Source organism: Sturnus vulgaris, chromosome 3 (genome assembly GCF_052056855.1).
Source record: "Sturnus vulgaris isolate bStuVul1 chromosome 3, bStuVul1.hap1, whole genome shotgun sequence".
Classification (NCBI taxonomy): Eukaryota; Metazoa; Chordata; class Aves; order Passeriformes; family Sturnidae; genus Sturnus; species Sturnus vulgaris.
In genome coordinates this window covers 2,082,575-2,099,897 of record NC_142245.1, presented here as the reverse complement: position 1 = coordinate 2,099,897, position 17,323 = coordinate 2,082,575, and the positions used below count along the sequence as shown (strand labels likewise).

Here is a 17,323-nt window from a genome sequence, read left to right as displayed (position 1 = left end):
TTTCACTTGCCTTACTTAAACAGCAACTCTGCAACACTTTGGGTGCAACTAGAGGGAGGATAAGCTGCCATAGGGGTCTGAGGAGGAGTCTTTCCAGTGAACTTTGATATTTGGAGTTGCATATTGTAATATCTGTCTCTGAAAAGAATTACATTGCAGCTTCCCTACAATGGACTCATTTATGATTTGTGGCCAAGTCCTGCAGATCTGTGTGAACTTTAAACTTACATTCATCTGTCTGTGACAACAGAGCTCCCTGAAGTATGCAGTAACTTATGCAATAACTTATGAAAAATGTTTTGATTAGTATCTTGTACTTAATATTTCCTGGTTTTGTTTTAGATTACTCCCCCCCCCATTTTTTTATGGCCAGATAATGGGGAATAAGGGCATTTTTTTTTTTTTGCCAAAGCATTTTTTCTTCTAGAAGATCAAGGTTGTATATCTGAACTCCTTTTTTTGTAATTTTCTTCTTTTTTCAGGGTAATGGATATTTGACAAGAACAAAAGAAATGTCTGTACTTACACGCTCTTTGGGTGTTTTCTTTTTCTGTGATTTTTTTTTTTCTATCTTACCTTGGATTGTAATACAATAGCATTGGGAAAAATGCCAAGAAGGGTAACAGAGATGATCTAAAATGAAATGCAGTACAAGGAACAGTTAAGTGTGCCTGCAAAGTATATAAATTATGGGGAATACAATCAAGATCTATGAAATCATTTCTTGTCTCATTCTCTTCCAGTTTGAGAACAAGGGTGTATGAAATGAAGGGACTGGAAATGCTGTGGTAGTTAGGAGAACTGTGCAACTCTTTGCCAGAGGATAATAGATATGATAAAGGCTTGTGCTGCAAATGAAATGTTGTACTTTGAAGATGTCCTTATTCAAGTGTTTTATGTAGATAGTATTGGATTGAAAAAAATAACAGGACAGTTGTTTAATATGGTGTATTTTTGTCTCAAGGGAGAATTTGGTGTTGGTTTTGAAAAGTCTTGACCTCTAGCATTAAAATATTCCCTGCCTTAATGTATTGTATGGCTTTCTCTTACTTCCATCTTACCTCCATTTTTTTTGTCTCTTCTTCCCATATGATTTTTTCATTTTATGAAAAGAAAAAATAGTATGAAAATGACTCCTAGGTGTGTGTGTGCAAAAAAAAAAGTACATGCACAAACAGCTGCTTTCTTATGTATCTGTGTGAGCTATAAAGGTCTTTCTTTATCATCCAAATATTTCTGCAGAGTGATTTTGCTGTTAGTACTTCGGTTTATGCAATGACACATATATTTATGCAAATTCAGAGTTTATCTTTGGAGTTTTCTTTCTATAGTTAGGCAAAAAAAATCAGCATCCATTAATCATGTGTCTTTACAAAGTGGTGTGGTGTGTTTCAGTTTCTCAAAGTTGGCTGCAAGTTGATAAGTAATTTATCTCTATCAGTTAAAAATGAAGTTTAGGGTACTAGTTTGATGCAGGTGTTTCAAGTTAGGCAAGATTAACCCCACCTTTAATTTCTGATTTGATACTCACCTGAGAATATCAAAGTAACTCTCATCTAGGCCAGGGAGCATTCCTTTGGAAAGAGCCCTTGGCATGCTTGTTCCAAGTGGGAATTCAGCATTTTTGGAGGGCACATGAAGCAAATTTGAAAATCTGTCCCTAAGCACTATTCCTTACTTGACTGCCTTAATCTTCTTTGCAACATCTTTTCCTCTTGGAGGTGCTCTTCATGTGTCCTCTCTGTAGGTTTTACAGCTTCTCCAGTGCCTTGGAATCAGGAATGCAGAGGATGGATTCTCAGTGTCCAGCTCATGGACCTGTTTTAGCCCTGGGCACAGCTGGAAGAGGTGGCAGATAGGTCTGGGTTTTTTTGTTTTGGTTCTAAAAATGAATAGGTTTAATAGCTTCTTTTACCTTTAGTTCAACTCTTCATTAAATGAGATTAAAAAAAAAAAAAAGGATTGATTCTTACTTTGAAATTACCTGTTGAGTTCCTAAAAACCAAAAAGTGCTCTTTATTACATGTTTCTAAAGAAAGCAATATTGTTTTGGTTAAAATGTAAGCAAGAAAGAACAGGGATTTGAAATAAAACCTAAAAAAAATGTGATTTCCCTAGAAATGTTCAGAGGAATTTACTTAATTGCAACCAGAAGTTTGACCTGGAAGTGTAACGCTTTGACCTTTTAGCTGTCTGGCTTCCTAAATGTGTTGTTTTGCTCTCTTTAAACTGTGAGAAAATCTCTTTTATACATCTTTAACCCTTGCCTTCCCTAAAAGTCGCAGTAAAAGTCTGCAAATAATCACCAGCAAAAGAAAAATCATCATGATTTTTTAAAGAAAAAAAAAATCGTTGCAGCTATGTATTGAGCATTGAAGTCCTTTTTATTTTCATTTTAACTGGAAGTAATTGGGGGTATAATTTCACTGTTAAATATGAATAGGAATTTCTTTTAAACTTTCCATGCTACTATATTACACAATAATACTCTCCTTTGTTCTTAAGTTTCATTATCATATGACCAAGGTAGAAATTACAGCTTTTAAAATTGCAAACATTTTTGTGGGTTTATTCATATTTGGAAAATTTTTATAAGTCTTTGTGGGAATCTGTCCAGATAGAGATGGAGGGCCAATTCCTGAAAAAAATTATGCCTCATTTCTCTATGTTAATGGTTTAGTGAGAGCAATTCTGGGTGTTTGATTTACCACTGAGTACCAGGTATGTTGTGGTTATTACACACAAAGTATTTCTGTGGACTACAAAGGCACAGTGGCAGACCACAAACAAAACTAACCCAACAAAGCTTTGCAGGGCCTGTGCCTTAATTTGGTTTAAAAAAAAAAAGAGATAATGAAATAAAAATTTAGTAGTGTAGCAAATAATAAAGGCTTCTACTTCAAAATGGGAGGAAGAAAGTTCAGTGTAATCTTGACTGTGTTGTGGACTTAGAACTTGATGTACCATCAACTTCAGACAGATCAGAGATGTTCTAATGCACAGTAAATTACACATATTCAGGGAGAAACATTCCATATTCACTGTGCAAATCCATGTTTAAATGCCAAAACTTGATTTAGAGTGAGTAGAAGATGACAGTTTTTTATTTCTTTACTGAATATCTTTCTCTTATTCCTTTAATTAAGATATTTAGTTTGGTGGTGGTGGGGGGTTTATGTTCACATATATGGGTCATAGAATGTAGGCAATGCCTGTCTTTTGTCTGCTGTTTTCTTGCCATGACAAAAGACAGGATTGTGGAGTTTGGTCTTTTGCATAAAAGACCTTAAATTTGCTATTTAGTTTTGAGGAAGAGGATGTTCTGTGTACTTTTCATTTTGCACTTGGCATTTCTTAAGCTGATGTCAGAAATGGAGGCTGCTGAGCTGTGCTATTCAGGTGGTCCCTTATAACAAACACCATGTTCTTGAGTGAGCTAAAATGAGTGGTTTTATACAAACCATTTTGCACTTAGTCTCCAGCTCTGCACCAGAGCCAGAGCTGAGCTGGTGGCAGTGGGCAGATGATCACAATCATGGTTTTTCTTGGTCTTTTTTGGTGGTATCTTCTTTGCATCAGAACTTGTGAGAGCTGAAGGACACAGAGACTTATTTGGAAATAGAGCCTTTCAGCAGCTGACTTAATTAGGGTCTGTTTGCCAGCATTTAAAAAGAGAAAATACAGAAGGCTCTATTGTGGTACTTTCCACCTATTTGCTATGCCCCAGAATTTGCTTCTATTCTGAGTTGTTGCAAATCTAACAAGAGTCTCTTGTGTGAAAAAACAACAACCTGTGAACCTCTGGCACTACTTGCTTTATTCAGACAACAGCATGAAACTGCAGGTTCAAGTCCACACAGGTCTCCTAGAACTCATGTTCTTTTGAAGTGTCCTCTAGATGTTAGGGTAGAAAAGGAGTTATGACCATCAACATCTGCCTCTTAGCTCCACTGGAATATCCTAACAGGAATCCTCAAAAAGAAATTAAATAAAAGAATATTTTTTGCTATATGTGAAGATCATCTTTGAAGAAACTAGGTTTTCATGTTTAAGCCACTTTAAAAAAGTTCTGCAGAATATAGCTGTTCCTGGTTGCTCTTTCCCTCTCATTCTCTCCCATCATGTCTCCAGTGGCAGTGTTGGGCTTTTTCACCAAGCCCAGAGGTGTTGTAGCCCTGTTATACAATATATTCCTGACATTTGTAGTGACCCTTGCCTAGAGACCTTGTTATTGGTGGAAGATTAAAGTCTTGGCAGCTGTGGGACATTTAGGGTTCAAACCCTTTCCTCTTGGGGGTGAAAGTTTTGCAGAAGTTATTTCCTATTGGCAGGGAAAAAAATAGAGCCTGGAGACCTGTGAAAGGTTTGATTGACTTCATTTGAAAATCTTTCAGCATCATAATACTGGCACCAGTGATTTTGCTGTTCTAATGAACAGTAATGGGAACCAGTCATGTCTGATAAATTCCAAGAGGCTCATTCCCACATTTTGATTGAGTTTTTCAATTTTGATTGAGTGATTCCTCACACTTAAAATACAAAATCCTCCATTTCAAGTACTTCATGGCATCAAAAAATTTCCTGCAGCTCATGGATTTCTTCAAGGAAAAACCACAGAGACAGGCTGAAAGAACATATTTTGTGCAAGAAGCATGTGCTGTTTTATGCATTGCCTAGTGTGCTGTTAGTCAAACCTGGGTCCCTGTAGCCATGGACTGAAATTTCTTTTTTTATGCTATGGAGAAGAGACTCTTGTTTCCCTATATCACATAAAGAAATTATGGGGTGGAATTAATGTTCTAACTGTAGATATGAGCAGAGGCATTGGTGTTCAAGTAAACAAATGCTGGAATTGCTGTGATCCCTTAAGTTTGAATAGTGAGAAGACCCCTGCTGCTCCCAAGGGAAGAAGAAGAAAAACCTCTCTTTTCAAAGATGAAATGAACTTTTGTTTGAACTGTTATAATCCTTAAAGTGTGCCTCATAAGTTGATGTGGTCCTCATGAATGGTTATGGAAAAACTGTTAGTCGAGGAAGAGATTTTTACATAGTGATCACATCTCCATTCTCCCGGGTTGCTGATCACTGTGACATCAAGGCCACGAGAAAACTGTTTCTTGTGGAGAAACCTCCACAGACTGAAAAGGAAAGTCTCCTCTCCGAAGTAATTTAGTGAAAGGCTATTTTCAAGATGGGAGACTGAGTTATTTTCTGAATGTTTTCAGTGTGAAAGAAAAGAAGGGTGTAGGGGAAGGAAAAGTAGTTTTATTCTTTTTTTTTTTCTTATAGTTTCTAGTAATTAAGTTTCTCTTTGTACCATTTCAAGTTGAGCCTATTTTGCCTTCCTCCTAATCCTGTCTCACAACAGCAAAATTTCAAATTAGCAAACCAAAACCACTCCAGTCCATCACAGTGTCCGTGCCTCATTTGAGCCAGGATCTGCCTTCCTTTTATCACTGTGAGGAGTTCAGTGATGTGAGTGATTGGTCCATTTGGGTAGAGCTGTGTCTGGCCAATTTGTGGGATGTATTCTTCCTGATGTGCAAAAGTGGCACCAGACAGTTTAACTGAACTCCATTGCAGCACAGACACTTCAGAGATACTTCAGCTTCTCCTGGGCTGCTGACTTGTCAGACAGTGTTTACCACAGGGTTTGTTTGCCAGTTCTCTCTGTCTTTTGGCTGGTAGCAACAGATGCCTTTCTCAACCTTTCTCTTGGTTGTTGTGCTCATTCCAGTGGTTAAAGAAGTCCCGACACGTGGCTTTCTCTGGAAAAAAGTTTTGATGTTCAAAACAGGGAGCATTCCTAAATAGCTTTCAGTTCGTGCTTGTCACGTGCAATTTATAATGTGGTTATTGAATCTGAGATCAACAAAAGGGTGAAATGAAATCTTGTGTCCTGTTAGAAAACAAAGTTGTCTGTGGTAAAGGTGCACTGACTATCAAATCTATTGCTCTACATTTATCTGCTTTTGAATGCTTTGGCAGGTGCTGCTGGCTGTTATTGCTCATACATTATGAATGGGTATGGATTTTCCAGGAATGGATCAGCCTTCCTCTCCATCCTTAAGTATTAGTGAGGGGAAGATGGTCTTTTTCCTTCAGAGCTGGTGTGTTCCCAGGACCTCCATCAGAGGCATTAATCATCTTGCAGCCAGATGGGCTCAGATGTGCTTTTCTTCATTCTTTCTTCCAGAACTGCACTGACAGCCAGCCTAAGAAATGCCTTATCCTGGATCCAGTTTGGCCAGGATAGTTCTGATTTTGCAGTAAATTCCACCCCTCTCCTGCTAGAGGAGAGCCCTACAACCCTACTGTAGGATTTTACAAAATGGCTCAGTCCAGTTTTGTAGTTTGTGGCTCATACTCAGAATGGTTTAGACAGTGGGCTGTGTCTAGGCTATCCAGATTCTGATAGCAGGGAGGATCTTCTAGGCCTATCCCTTCCTCTCTTGATCACATTCCTTGAAAGGTTAATGTTTTTCTTCCAGTCAGGGACCCTGTTCCCAGATAAGAACTAAATCTTGTTCCCAGGTCTTTGGTGGGAAGGATTTCTCACCTATTTGTGTTGGTAACTGGCCTGTGTTCAGAAGATTTGGCAGATTGAAGTGCAGCAGTAATGCTAAAAACCAGTGAAAGAGTAAGGTGCAAAAGAAATCAGCAATCTGGTTTTGTCTGTAAATTTGTCAGCAATTTGGTTTAAGCTACTGTAAGGCACCCTGGTAAAAGACAGAGGCAAATTCCATCCCTGATTTTTTTTTGCAGGTACAAGAGTTGGCAAGGTCAGCTGCAGCAATACTCACTCAATACTACAGTCAAGTATTTTTGTATCCATTCTTCAAGTATATCAACTTAATGCCTTGAATGCTTTTCCTTGGGTATTAAACTTGCTTTTAAAAAGCTTATGGGCTTGATGTTATGTTTATCAGTACACATTTTCCTGTGTACTTGCTTATAGTAATCAACTTATTTGGACAGAAGACAGACTGTATGGAAAGGATGGCTGCCATCCTGACATGTTTCAGTTGTTTTGAAGCCCATTCTTTGCTGTATAAAAGTTTGAACTGGGCAAAGATGCTTCTTGTTTAAAAAATATTAAGTGGATTCCAGAAAAGGCTTTGGAAATCTCAGCAGCTTTTTATATGTGATGTTGTGCATCTGCTGTCCCTATCTTAGACTTGACTTTAAACTTAAATGTCAATATTTTATTTGAATCTCTACTAAATTGGAAATGGCAGCCTAACTCTGTAGCACATGGTGTGGAGTTGGACATTTTTGGGAAGGAAAGCTGCACAATAAACAGTAGATTTAGAATGAAATGTTCCTTTTTTTGTTTTGTTTACAAACAATCAGGACTTGATTCTGTGGTGAATAGTTTTAAGTGGAGAAATACAAGTGCTAAAAAGCAATGTAATAATATGTCTGTAGAGCACTTTGAAGATGAAAAGCTCTATATACTGTAAACAGTATTACTGGTAGAGCCTAATCTGTGTGGAAAAATTAATCAAGCATGAGCTAAGTGTATATTTTTTTTTAAATTTACGGTTTAGTGTTTCAGAAGGTCTAATGCACCCATGTATTTACTTTCACATTGTAACATTAGAAATTTGTCCTTATATTTTTAATATGTGTATTGCAATGATTTACCCTGTTGCTACTTTCCAAAAGTAGAGTCAGTGCTAATCCACAAGAGCCTTTCAGAAATGTGAAGTGTCTTGGCTGGGAGGGAAAAATAGGTATGATATAAAAATACAGTGTGATGAGAAATAGGTGCCTGTCAGATATGGCAATGTTTTGGGGGCACTTGGCCTTAGGTTTGTGCTGTGGCTTTGGACAAGACTGAAGTGAAGTCGGGAACCAGGCAGGTGCCAGATCGTGCTGGGGAGTGAACACCTGCCAGGCTGCTCCAGATAAGTCAGCAGCTCAGAGGCATTTTCCCAGGCTCCCAGCTGAATGGTCCATAATAGCCGTGGGAGAGGGCTTCCCACTGCTCCACTCTGCACCACAGCCTCCCCTTGGCAGCCTTCTGGAAGCTCAAAGTCAGCCTGGCTGTGTCTCCTTTGGAAAACAAGTGCTGCTGGATAGTCTTACAGGAGAGTTGGTGTCTGATACTTCCTCTCCGTGTCGTGGGACTCTGAAATACAACAAGCAGGGCAAATTACAGTTCCCTTAAAAGGCAGCACTCTCTGGTGCCTATTTCAGCTGAAACTGAACTGTGGCTTTTCTAGAACCACTTTTATGCAGTCTCCTTTTGGGTTTCAGGGTCTGTTTATTTCCTTGAGGTTGATTTGTTTGGTTGGATTATTTTTCTTGTTTATTTTTGGACCCTGGATCTGATGATTTAGAGTGCCCAGTTTTGAAACAAGAAAAACAAAACTTCAAGGCACTAAATACAATTTTATTTCTGCCTGTGTGCTGGTAATCCACAAAGGGAGCTTTGTCTGTGTTGCGTAGTGAAGAGGAAATTGAAGGTGGGACTAGGTTTGCTGAGCCCAGGATGTGTGAACTTTCTACATTACTGGAAGAAAAATTGTCTGTAGCTTCAAACTTCTGGGCTGTGCTCAAAAAAAGTTAGTGATGGAGCATTTGGTACATATCAGTTGGTCTGTTCTTCCATGAGATCATGATCAGATATAAACTCATGCTGGGTAACTGTGTAGAAAGTTTAAAAAGCTGTGAGTCATATGGAGTTCTTGGATAAGAAGGTTTTCTTGTGGGTCTTATTTTTAAGTTTATTTTTTCATGAAGCAGAATAGTTAATTGGATCATATATTTCCCCAGAAGGAAGCTGAAAGAGGATATCACCATTTTTATAGTTCTGCAGTAACTTTCACAGCTTTAAAACTGAGGGAGGTTTTCAAACTCCAGCTAACTACAGAGTAGATCATATGTCACATACAAGAGGGTTTCAAAACATTTGAGTGTAGCTATGTGATACTTTCAAAATACAGCTATCTTAAATGTAGTACATCTTAATATTTTCTAAGGTTTAGCAACAAGTAACAGCAGATTATCTGTTCAGGCCTTTTCAGCAAAGTAGTAAATAATCATGGAAACTAAAATGATTTTTTAATGTTAGTCTCTCCCTCTGGACTGAGATTACTAGCTCAGGTGCAATTCCCTGTGAAGACTTTCAGATTTGAGCTGATGCTGCAAAAATAGTATGTTGAGGTGTCTTAATCTCTTACATAATTATTATTTATTTTGTCAGATCTGAGGTAGGTGTTCTCGTCCACAGAACAGTAGCTGGCTGAATCAAGGGCCTCTAAGGAGAATTTGAAACTTTGTTCAGTCAATCACACATGATTAAGCACTTAACCTCTCAGAGAATACCAGGACAGCAAAAAAATAAACAGATATAGATGTTACTGGTCTATAAAATAATTTCAAGAACAGAGCATCTTGCCTTTCCTGTGAAAAAAAACAGGATTCACACTTTTTCATTTTAGATTCCTTTCAAAAAAAACCCCAAACATTTGGAATATCACCGACAAATTGAGGTAGAAAGGAAAACTTTTAATATTTACTGTCTGAAGATTTGTTTTCCAAGTTGTACTTTTAGGAATGCTACTTTCTCAGCTTTCCAAGGTCACACTGGTGTATGTTGTTATCACACTAATAACTTATTTATATACAAGGCAAATTCTTTGATTTGACTAAGCCTACTAGCAGTGATAAAGAATTGTCGGTGCCAAACTGGAAATAGCTAAAAGTAATTTTCCTTAATTGTTCTTTTAAGTAAACACTTAATAAAGCTGGTGGATTACATCCAAATTTTTCTCTAGTGCTCATCATTTTTCAGGGATGGTTCAACTTGTCACATCTTGACTCCATCTCTAAAAGGAAGTCAAATTTTGGGTGTCTTCCTGAGGGGAAGGAAAAAAGATGGCTGATAAATTTCAAAGGGATTGATTGTGATTGATAACTGTAATTCTTAATGAGAGCTGAGGCTCAACAGCACTCGATGGTGAGCTCCAGGAGGTCTTGGAGAAATAGGAGAGTGGGAGACCCTTCAGCAGGATGTGCATTTATGCTTAGAAATAAGGCATGCCTTGGCACTATCTCAGTAGGGATTGAGACTGGAACAAACCAGCTTTCCTTCTTTTTAAATGGTTAGATTATAAAAACAGCAGTAGCACTTCATATTCTAACTTATCTGTGCTGATTGCACCTAGGGTAGCTGAGTGTCTTCAAAGCATCAATAATTTAAGTCTTGCAAACGCCATCCAAGTTAGGGGAAATATCACCAACCTTTTTTCACACTTGGATTTCAGTGAGGTGCCCAGGGAGACTGGGGAGGATGAGTCACAGATATCAGTTTTTTTGCATTTTCAGTGGGAGTCAAGTTGCTAAATACCTTCATGAATGAAGTGCTAACTGGTTTACCAGGGTCATTTGGGAATTTAAGTAGAACAGAAGTAAAAGCTGATTTCCTTGGTCTAATACTCTCTCAGCTATAATATTTTCTCTCCATTTCCTACATTGCTGATGCACAAGGATTTCTGTCATTCTTGGGAATAGAAACTGGAAAAGCCTCTGGAGGTTACAGGTACCTGCTGAGTCAGCCAGGCCAGCTCGGGCTCCTGTACATACTGAGGAGTTCAAATGTGGGCATTTCTCACCTCATTCTATGGAACTGTAGAATTAAGCTCTTTCATGTTTGAATTTCTGTGTACTTATCTTTTTTTGTTGTTTTTTTTTTACCTTCCTCTAGAAGGCAGTTAAGTAAATGGGTATCTGTAGTGTTCATGTAGAATGTGTATGAAAGCATGACACTACACTACTAAGCAAATGACACCTCTGATCAATTAATTAATTTAATTTTTGGGGTTGGATTCCAGAACTTGGTGGTTATTAATTTGTGTAGATTTTTGCCATGTTTCAGGCACTTAATTTCTTAATACTTCAGTATGAGAATTCAGCAGGTTTTTTTGAAAAATACTCCATTAAAGTTACTTTTTCCTTTATATTGTTGAGCTGCTGCTGCTTTCTGTCAATCCAGTCCTAGCAGATGTGCAACACTTTGAGACCAGAATGCCCAAGACACCCTGACACCTAATATTATCCTTTTGTTTTATGTTGCAGCCAACAGTTTGCACATTACTGCCTACTTTATGAAGAGATGGGTTAATCTCCGTTGTGCTCTAGGGAAACATTATCGTGGTAAGAAATCGGTTTCTTACAGAGTTACTTAGAAGAGGAAGCAAGGGAACATAACTAAGATTTTGTCAGATTTTGGTCTGCTTAAATCAAAATTTCTTTCAGAGCTTGGGTTTTGTTTTGGTGGGTTTTTTTTGGTTTGTTTTTTTACCAAGTAGATTTCCTGAAAACAAAACAAAAGGAAAAAAAGAGAAGTTTCTTGATATAAGATTTTTTTTTTTTTTTAAAACTTAATTTTAAATTTGTGTATGCCTTGCCCCAGGGTAATCAGCTAAGCCTCACCAAATTCTGTAAGTATGATGAGACTCAGCATTTTCCTGAGTCTCTGCAGGGTGAATCAAGCAGAGGTTGCAGCATGAATCACTTCATTATTGCTCCAGTGTCTTGTGACATCAACATACACTACAAGTGTATGCAGGAAAGGCTTTCATTCACCTCACAGCTATAAAATCTTGACGTAGGTGATGTCATTTCTTCATGTTTTCTCAAGCCAGGATGCTCTGAAAGGAAGTGACATCAGTCCTCTCCTGCCAACAGCAATGCAAAGGAGCTGTAATGATCGCTGACCTCTTGGCTGCATTAAACAAAAAAAAAAGCAAAATCATACAAAATACTGAATAATTGAATGGATATTTTAACATAATTTATTGTTTTTATAGGAATTCATGATATTCATAAATGTTTAAGTCTGTCTTCAAATGCCAACTGATTGTTTTGTAAGTCCATATTGGCTGAAGAGATCAGTGTTGACTTCAAATATTTCATCAAACTTGTCCTTTTAGAGTAGAATTTCAGAGTGTCTGCATTTGAACCTCAGCATTGTTTGCTGTCTATTAAATTTGAACTGTTCTAAAGCATCAATAAATACCTAAAGATACCTGCATTTTGCTAACCAGCACATGAGATTGTTATAAAATGTAACGATAAAAAGATGTTACTGGAAGCAACTTGCCCTACTCTTCAATTCTACAAAAAATATCTGTGAGATCAACCTCATAGGTTTTTTTCTGCAAGCCTTGTCTCTTTCTTGTCCCACAAAAATAGAGTGTTATGGCTTTGTTGTGTAATAAAGCGAACTTTAAAAATTATTAATTCTCTTTTTATAAAAACAAAACAAAAAAAGATCAGAGCTGAAAATATGAAGATACTGATCTGGAAATAATTCCATATATAAACAAGAAAATATCCAGCTGTGCTCTTCCCATAGCATTGCCAGGTATTGAATAAAGCTTTGTCTTGTCTGTTCTAATCTGAGAACCCTTCAATTTTTAATCCTTTGTAAACAGAAACTTTGCTGTGTTCATAACAAACCATGTGATCTTGAGTAAAATGTGTAATTCAGTAGTAGTTAACCAATTTGTTTAATGACTTCAAAAATCTCTGTAGTCAGAGTGTGAAACACTCTGCCCTGGCCTTATGCTGAGGTTTGTTGCCAAGCCTTGATTGAATGTTGTTCTGGGCTACAAACCTAATTTACAGCTTTTGTGATGAAAAGACTCATCACCAGAACAGCACAAAAGAAATCCTTGTTATGTGGTTTGTCTGTTGGTTCTGTCTGCTCTTCCCATCCAGGGGTGCAGGTGGACTAATTTGCAGCCATGCCTGTTGTCTTGGGAACTCAATTTATTCTACTTATTGATTTTTTGGAATGCTTTATAAAAACAAAACAAAAGGAGGAGTGGCATCTCGAATAGAGTAGGTGAGAAGGTACATGAAGAGAGTTAGTGTGCAATTAAAAAAATAAGTAATTTTGTGTACTAAAATAACATGTATATTGTTATTATGAGTGGTTTTCAAAGTGGTTGTGATTTGTGTAATCCTCTTTTCAATTCTTTTTGTGTAGAGCTCCGTGTGTTTCCAGAGAAATTTATCGTTTGTGTCAGTAAACTTGACTTTGATCCAAGTGCTTGGACATGTGACACTGGTGGATTGGTAGGTACAAAACTGTTCTATACATTTTGGGGGGTTTTTAATGGAAAGGAGGTGAATGTTTTTATATATAGATGTGGTTATTCAAGCATTTGTTACTGTAATCTTGGCACCAGCAAGTCACATGAACAATAGGGCCAAAGTATTCAAAAGGACATCCTGAAATGAGCCTGAGGCAGGCAAAAATGGGAATTTTGAAAGCTCAGCATTTTCTGAGCCTTATAAGTCTTGAAGAAAAAGACCATGTGTGAAAGCAGGGTATGATTATAGTACCTTGATTTAAGGATCTTTTTTCCCTTTTATATTTTGACCTTGGAGCATTTTACTTTTCAAAGTTATAATGGAGCTGTTTGCACTGTCCATGGGTTTCTTGTATGTTTTCTTAGCACTTGTTCTGCACAGCAACTCAAGCGGATCAGTGCTGGCCCTGCTGGGGAAAAAAAAATCCCCAAACATTTATGGAGGAAAAGGCACTGGTGTGTGGTTAAATACCATAAGCAATTCTCCTTAAATATTTCATCCTGAAGGCTTCATCAGGGTCAAAGGCTCGTGAATTTTATCCTGCAGTTAAGTGCTGATTGTCTCAGGAGTGCTCACATGGGCCCAGGTGCCGCTCTGTGGCTCACACTGAGGGTCGCAATTACACCCTGAGGTCTGGGTGGATTTTAGGAGTTGATCTTACATGTATTAAAGTGTATTTGACCTTTGAAAAAACATGTTTTCTTTTACCCATTCAACTCCTTTTTTTAAATACCAGGCAGGGTTTTCATATTTATAATGCTAAATGCAGATTTTCTTGTTTCGATTCCTAGCTTGGTACCCTTAAGTGTCAAAGAATCAAGCAAATGTTTTTTGCACTCTCAGAAAAAAATGATCTCCCTGTTCTAGATGTACTTTGCTCTTTTGAAAATTATTACTTTTTCAGTATTGTCTTGAAAACTACTTAATGCTTGAAGTAGAAAATTCTATCTCTGCATTTTGACTGAGAAGGAATTCTGGGGTTTTTTTCTTGCTGAATTAACTCTTATGAAATATCCAATTCCCTCATTTGGTATTTTTAATCTTTCCATAAAATAAGAACTGACAAGTTTTCCTTAGTTTTTCTCCTGATTTTGTGTGGGAAGGAGAAGGCAAATTAAAAAATTTGATGTTAGGGACTTCAGCTTTACTACTTCAAAATTGGATCTTGATCTGTGGAAACTCCTTGTTGTTTAAAAGGCAAGTTTAAACACTTTTATATTTAAAAAGAAAGTATCTCTTAGTGAGCTGATAACTTAATCAATAAGAAAGTCTTGGGAGTTTGCTTTGCTTACAGATGCAATGCATGTGCACAGACCTGGCTGGGATGGTCAGTGTAGAGTGTTGGTAGGAAGATAAAGTTTTCCCTAAGCCTCTTCCCTAATTTGAAGAACTTGGAAAGATGGGAGCAGACCCTCAGCAAATGTTTTGGAGCATCTGTTTAATTCTTACCACTCTCACTTAAAGGGTCCACTCCAGACTGTTTTGTTGTTCTGGGATTCCTACAGCACATGAGAAGCAGATTTGTCATATACTCCAGTTGAGTACTTTGCCAAACTGGGGGAGTGTTTGATTGCCACTGAGAGTTTTTCAAGTTTTTGGCACTCCAGAAGAAAGGCAAAGAATCTGCACTTTGTGTGTGTCTGCTTTTCTCCGTGCAGTTGAGCCATGAGTAGGCTGGAATTCTAAACTCTGCCCTACAAAAGACCACCCAGAAGACCTTTCTGGTGATACACTCTGCAGATTCTGTCATGGGCTGAAAATGAGGCTGTGTTTTATTTTCTTCTGAATGTTGTTTGGGTTTGAATAATGCCACAGTGTTGGATGCAAGTTGTTTTAAACCTTTAATCAGCTCACACCGTTGGATTTGAGGGCCTGTTTGTGTTTTACAAAAGCAGTTAACCGTACATTAATGGAGACTTTGTCACCTTCCTGTGTTGCTGTGACTGTGAGTGACTTAGTCAAGACTTAGTGATTATGTATTTTTTTAACTGTTTTTTATGCTGGTTTATGATCTGGGTCAAGCTTTCATTCCTAAGCTCTTTCAAGACAAATCAGGCTTAGTGTTCTCCTTTCCCATTATTTGGAACAAGTTTTATGTCAGCCTGGTGCACATTTCCTTCACTGACCACAATTCTCTCCTTTCACCTGTCTCCAGCCCTTTATTCTTTGCCTTTTCACTGCTTTTTAGGCTGTTCTATGTGGCTCTGAAATAGGCTGTGCTTAAACCACGAATTTCAAGGGATGTAGCCAGCTATGAAATGAAATTTTTATGTCCTGTACCTTAGGAAAGATTATAATTAGATTGCTTTTGAGATATTGACAAGCACAAACCTCAGCATCAGTTGCTTGGAGAACCAATTTAAATCCTTCTGTGATTCCTCATGTAAGACTAAGCTTAGGATGGATTAGACAGTCTCTGTCAAATTAGCTTTAACCATAAACTAATAAAATATGTGAGAGTACCTCTAAGGAGCAGAGATGAAATAAAATAGAAGAAAATCTATCGATATGTAATTTTCTAGGATGTATTCATAAATGGGTGTGTCTGTGGTTATGTTTAAAACTCAGGCTGCAGGCAGTACTAAGCATTTTGGAAGGAGGGAAATGTCTAGTAAAAAAACAATATAACAAGTTATTGAAATTACATAAGCAAATTGGAAGTCTTAAGGAAAAGATGGAAGAATAGGCTGAGTTATTAATGCTAAGTTTCAACATAAAACCATTGTTTCCTGTTTCACCAAACTGTGTTTGTAATCTTGAATGGTTTTATCTTGAAAAAGAAGACAGTTTTGGGAACATGGCAAAAGAGGAAACTCAAGGAAATATATAAGAGCTCTGGAGAGATTAGTCACCTTTGTCAATGACAACATTTTCTCGATTATTATTATGTAGAGAGCTAAAATGGAAAATTGGAAATGGGTTATCTGGAGAAACAGTGGAAATGGAAATGGGTGGAAGGCTTATGAGCATTTGAAAATGTGCAAACAATGGAGTATTCATTGATAACCACATGGCTTTATACCAGAATCTATGAGAGGAAGCACTTCTAGGGAAAGCATGAAAGAGGTTAAGCTAAAGATGATATTAAAGTGGAAATTTGAAATTGCCGTTTGAATAAAATCAGAAAAGAAATTAGGAGTAGGAGATCCTGTCTTGATTCAAAAGGTCTCGGGGTTGCCACTGAGCCTTGTTAAATTACAGAGAATATTATACAAAAATAAAGATTCTTTTTCCAGCAGAATATTACTCTTTAAAAACCAAACCAAACAAACCCAAAAAAACCCTCACAGGTACACATGGAGGAAAAAAGTTCTAAAGATGTGTCCAGTGCTTTTTAAATCCCCAGCAGGGAAATAAGCTGTTTCATCTTCTTCATACATGTCTGATTTATAAACTGTGTCATTGTAATACTCTTCAGGAGCATTAGAGAATTGTCATTCTTAAAACTCTTAAGAGCCTTAGTGGATTTTGATTATGCTGGGAAGAGGCTTCTGATTCTTTCATGCAAACATGAAACTTAGCTGTAATTAACAGATCTGCCCCACTGGAGTGTGCCCTGCTGGAACAGTGTGTCTACTGGAATGTAAAATAAAAACTTCAGATAGCAGCAATTTGTAAAGATTAATACAGGACTTTATGTGGAATTTAGTTATCTTAAATGCTTTAAAGACTTATTGTAAGTGATATCAGATTGGGTAGGGGAAGAAGGAAATGCTGTGAAATGGAATTGCACAATTCACACTGTAAGTACAAACCTTGGCATGTGTGTGTATCTATATATGTGCATAAAATATTACAGTGAAACTGCTGTGCTGGTGAGCTGCTGCTGAAAAGGTCACTCTACTTCCCCTCTACAGCCACATATTCCTTTCCTTTCTGGTTACAATGGACCAAGTGATTCTTCAGTTGAGAATGAATTATTTCATTGACTTGATCTGGCAGAAAATTATTTATTTGTGAAGTTTCTCTGTTTTTCATTGGAAGATTAGTTTTCCATCATGTCAGTTCACTGAACCAGCTCATCCTGTACCCACACACTTGCCAATTGTGATGCAAAAAAATGTTGTAGGAGCACAAGCCAGGATTTGGATGAATGGAGCTGAAACAACCTTTAGGTAGCAGCTGAGAATTACCTGGGTTTGAAAGTAACATCCACAACACGTTAATGTTGCATTTCTTGTAATATTTGTCTTCTTGGTGGTTTTTTTAGGTC

At 37.4% G+C, this 17,323-nt stretch overlaps 1 protein-coding gene across 8 annotated transcripts in view; it reads left to right on the top strand.

The window, feature by feature from the left end:
* SLX4IP (SLX4 interacting protein) overlaps positions 1-17,323 on the top strand; it is an 84,081-nt gene that overhangs the window by 42,454 nt on the left and 24,304 nt on the right. For all 8 annotated transcript variants that reach the window (XR_015802808.1, XR_015802809.1, XM_014895051.2 and 5 more), the window contains 2 exons: positions 11,086-11,163; positions 13,004-13,092. Coding sequence is in view for 6 of the 8 variants with exons in the window: in XM_014895051.2 (XP_014750537.2) it covers positions 11,086-11,163; positions 13,004-13,092 (167 nt within the window). In the remaining 2 variants the exon portion in view is untranslated. The remainder of the gene's footprint in view (positions 1-11,085; positions 11,164-13,003; positions 13,093-17,323) is intronic.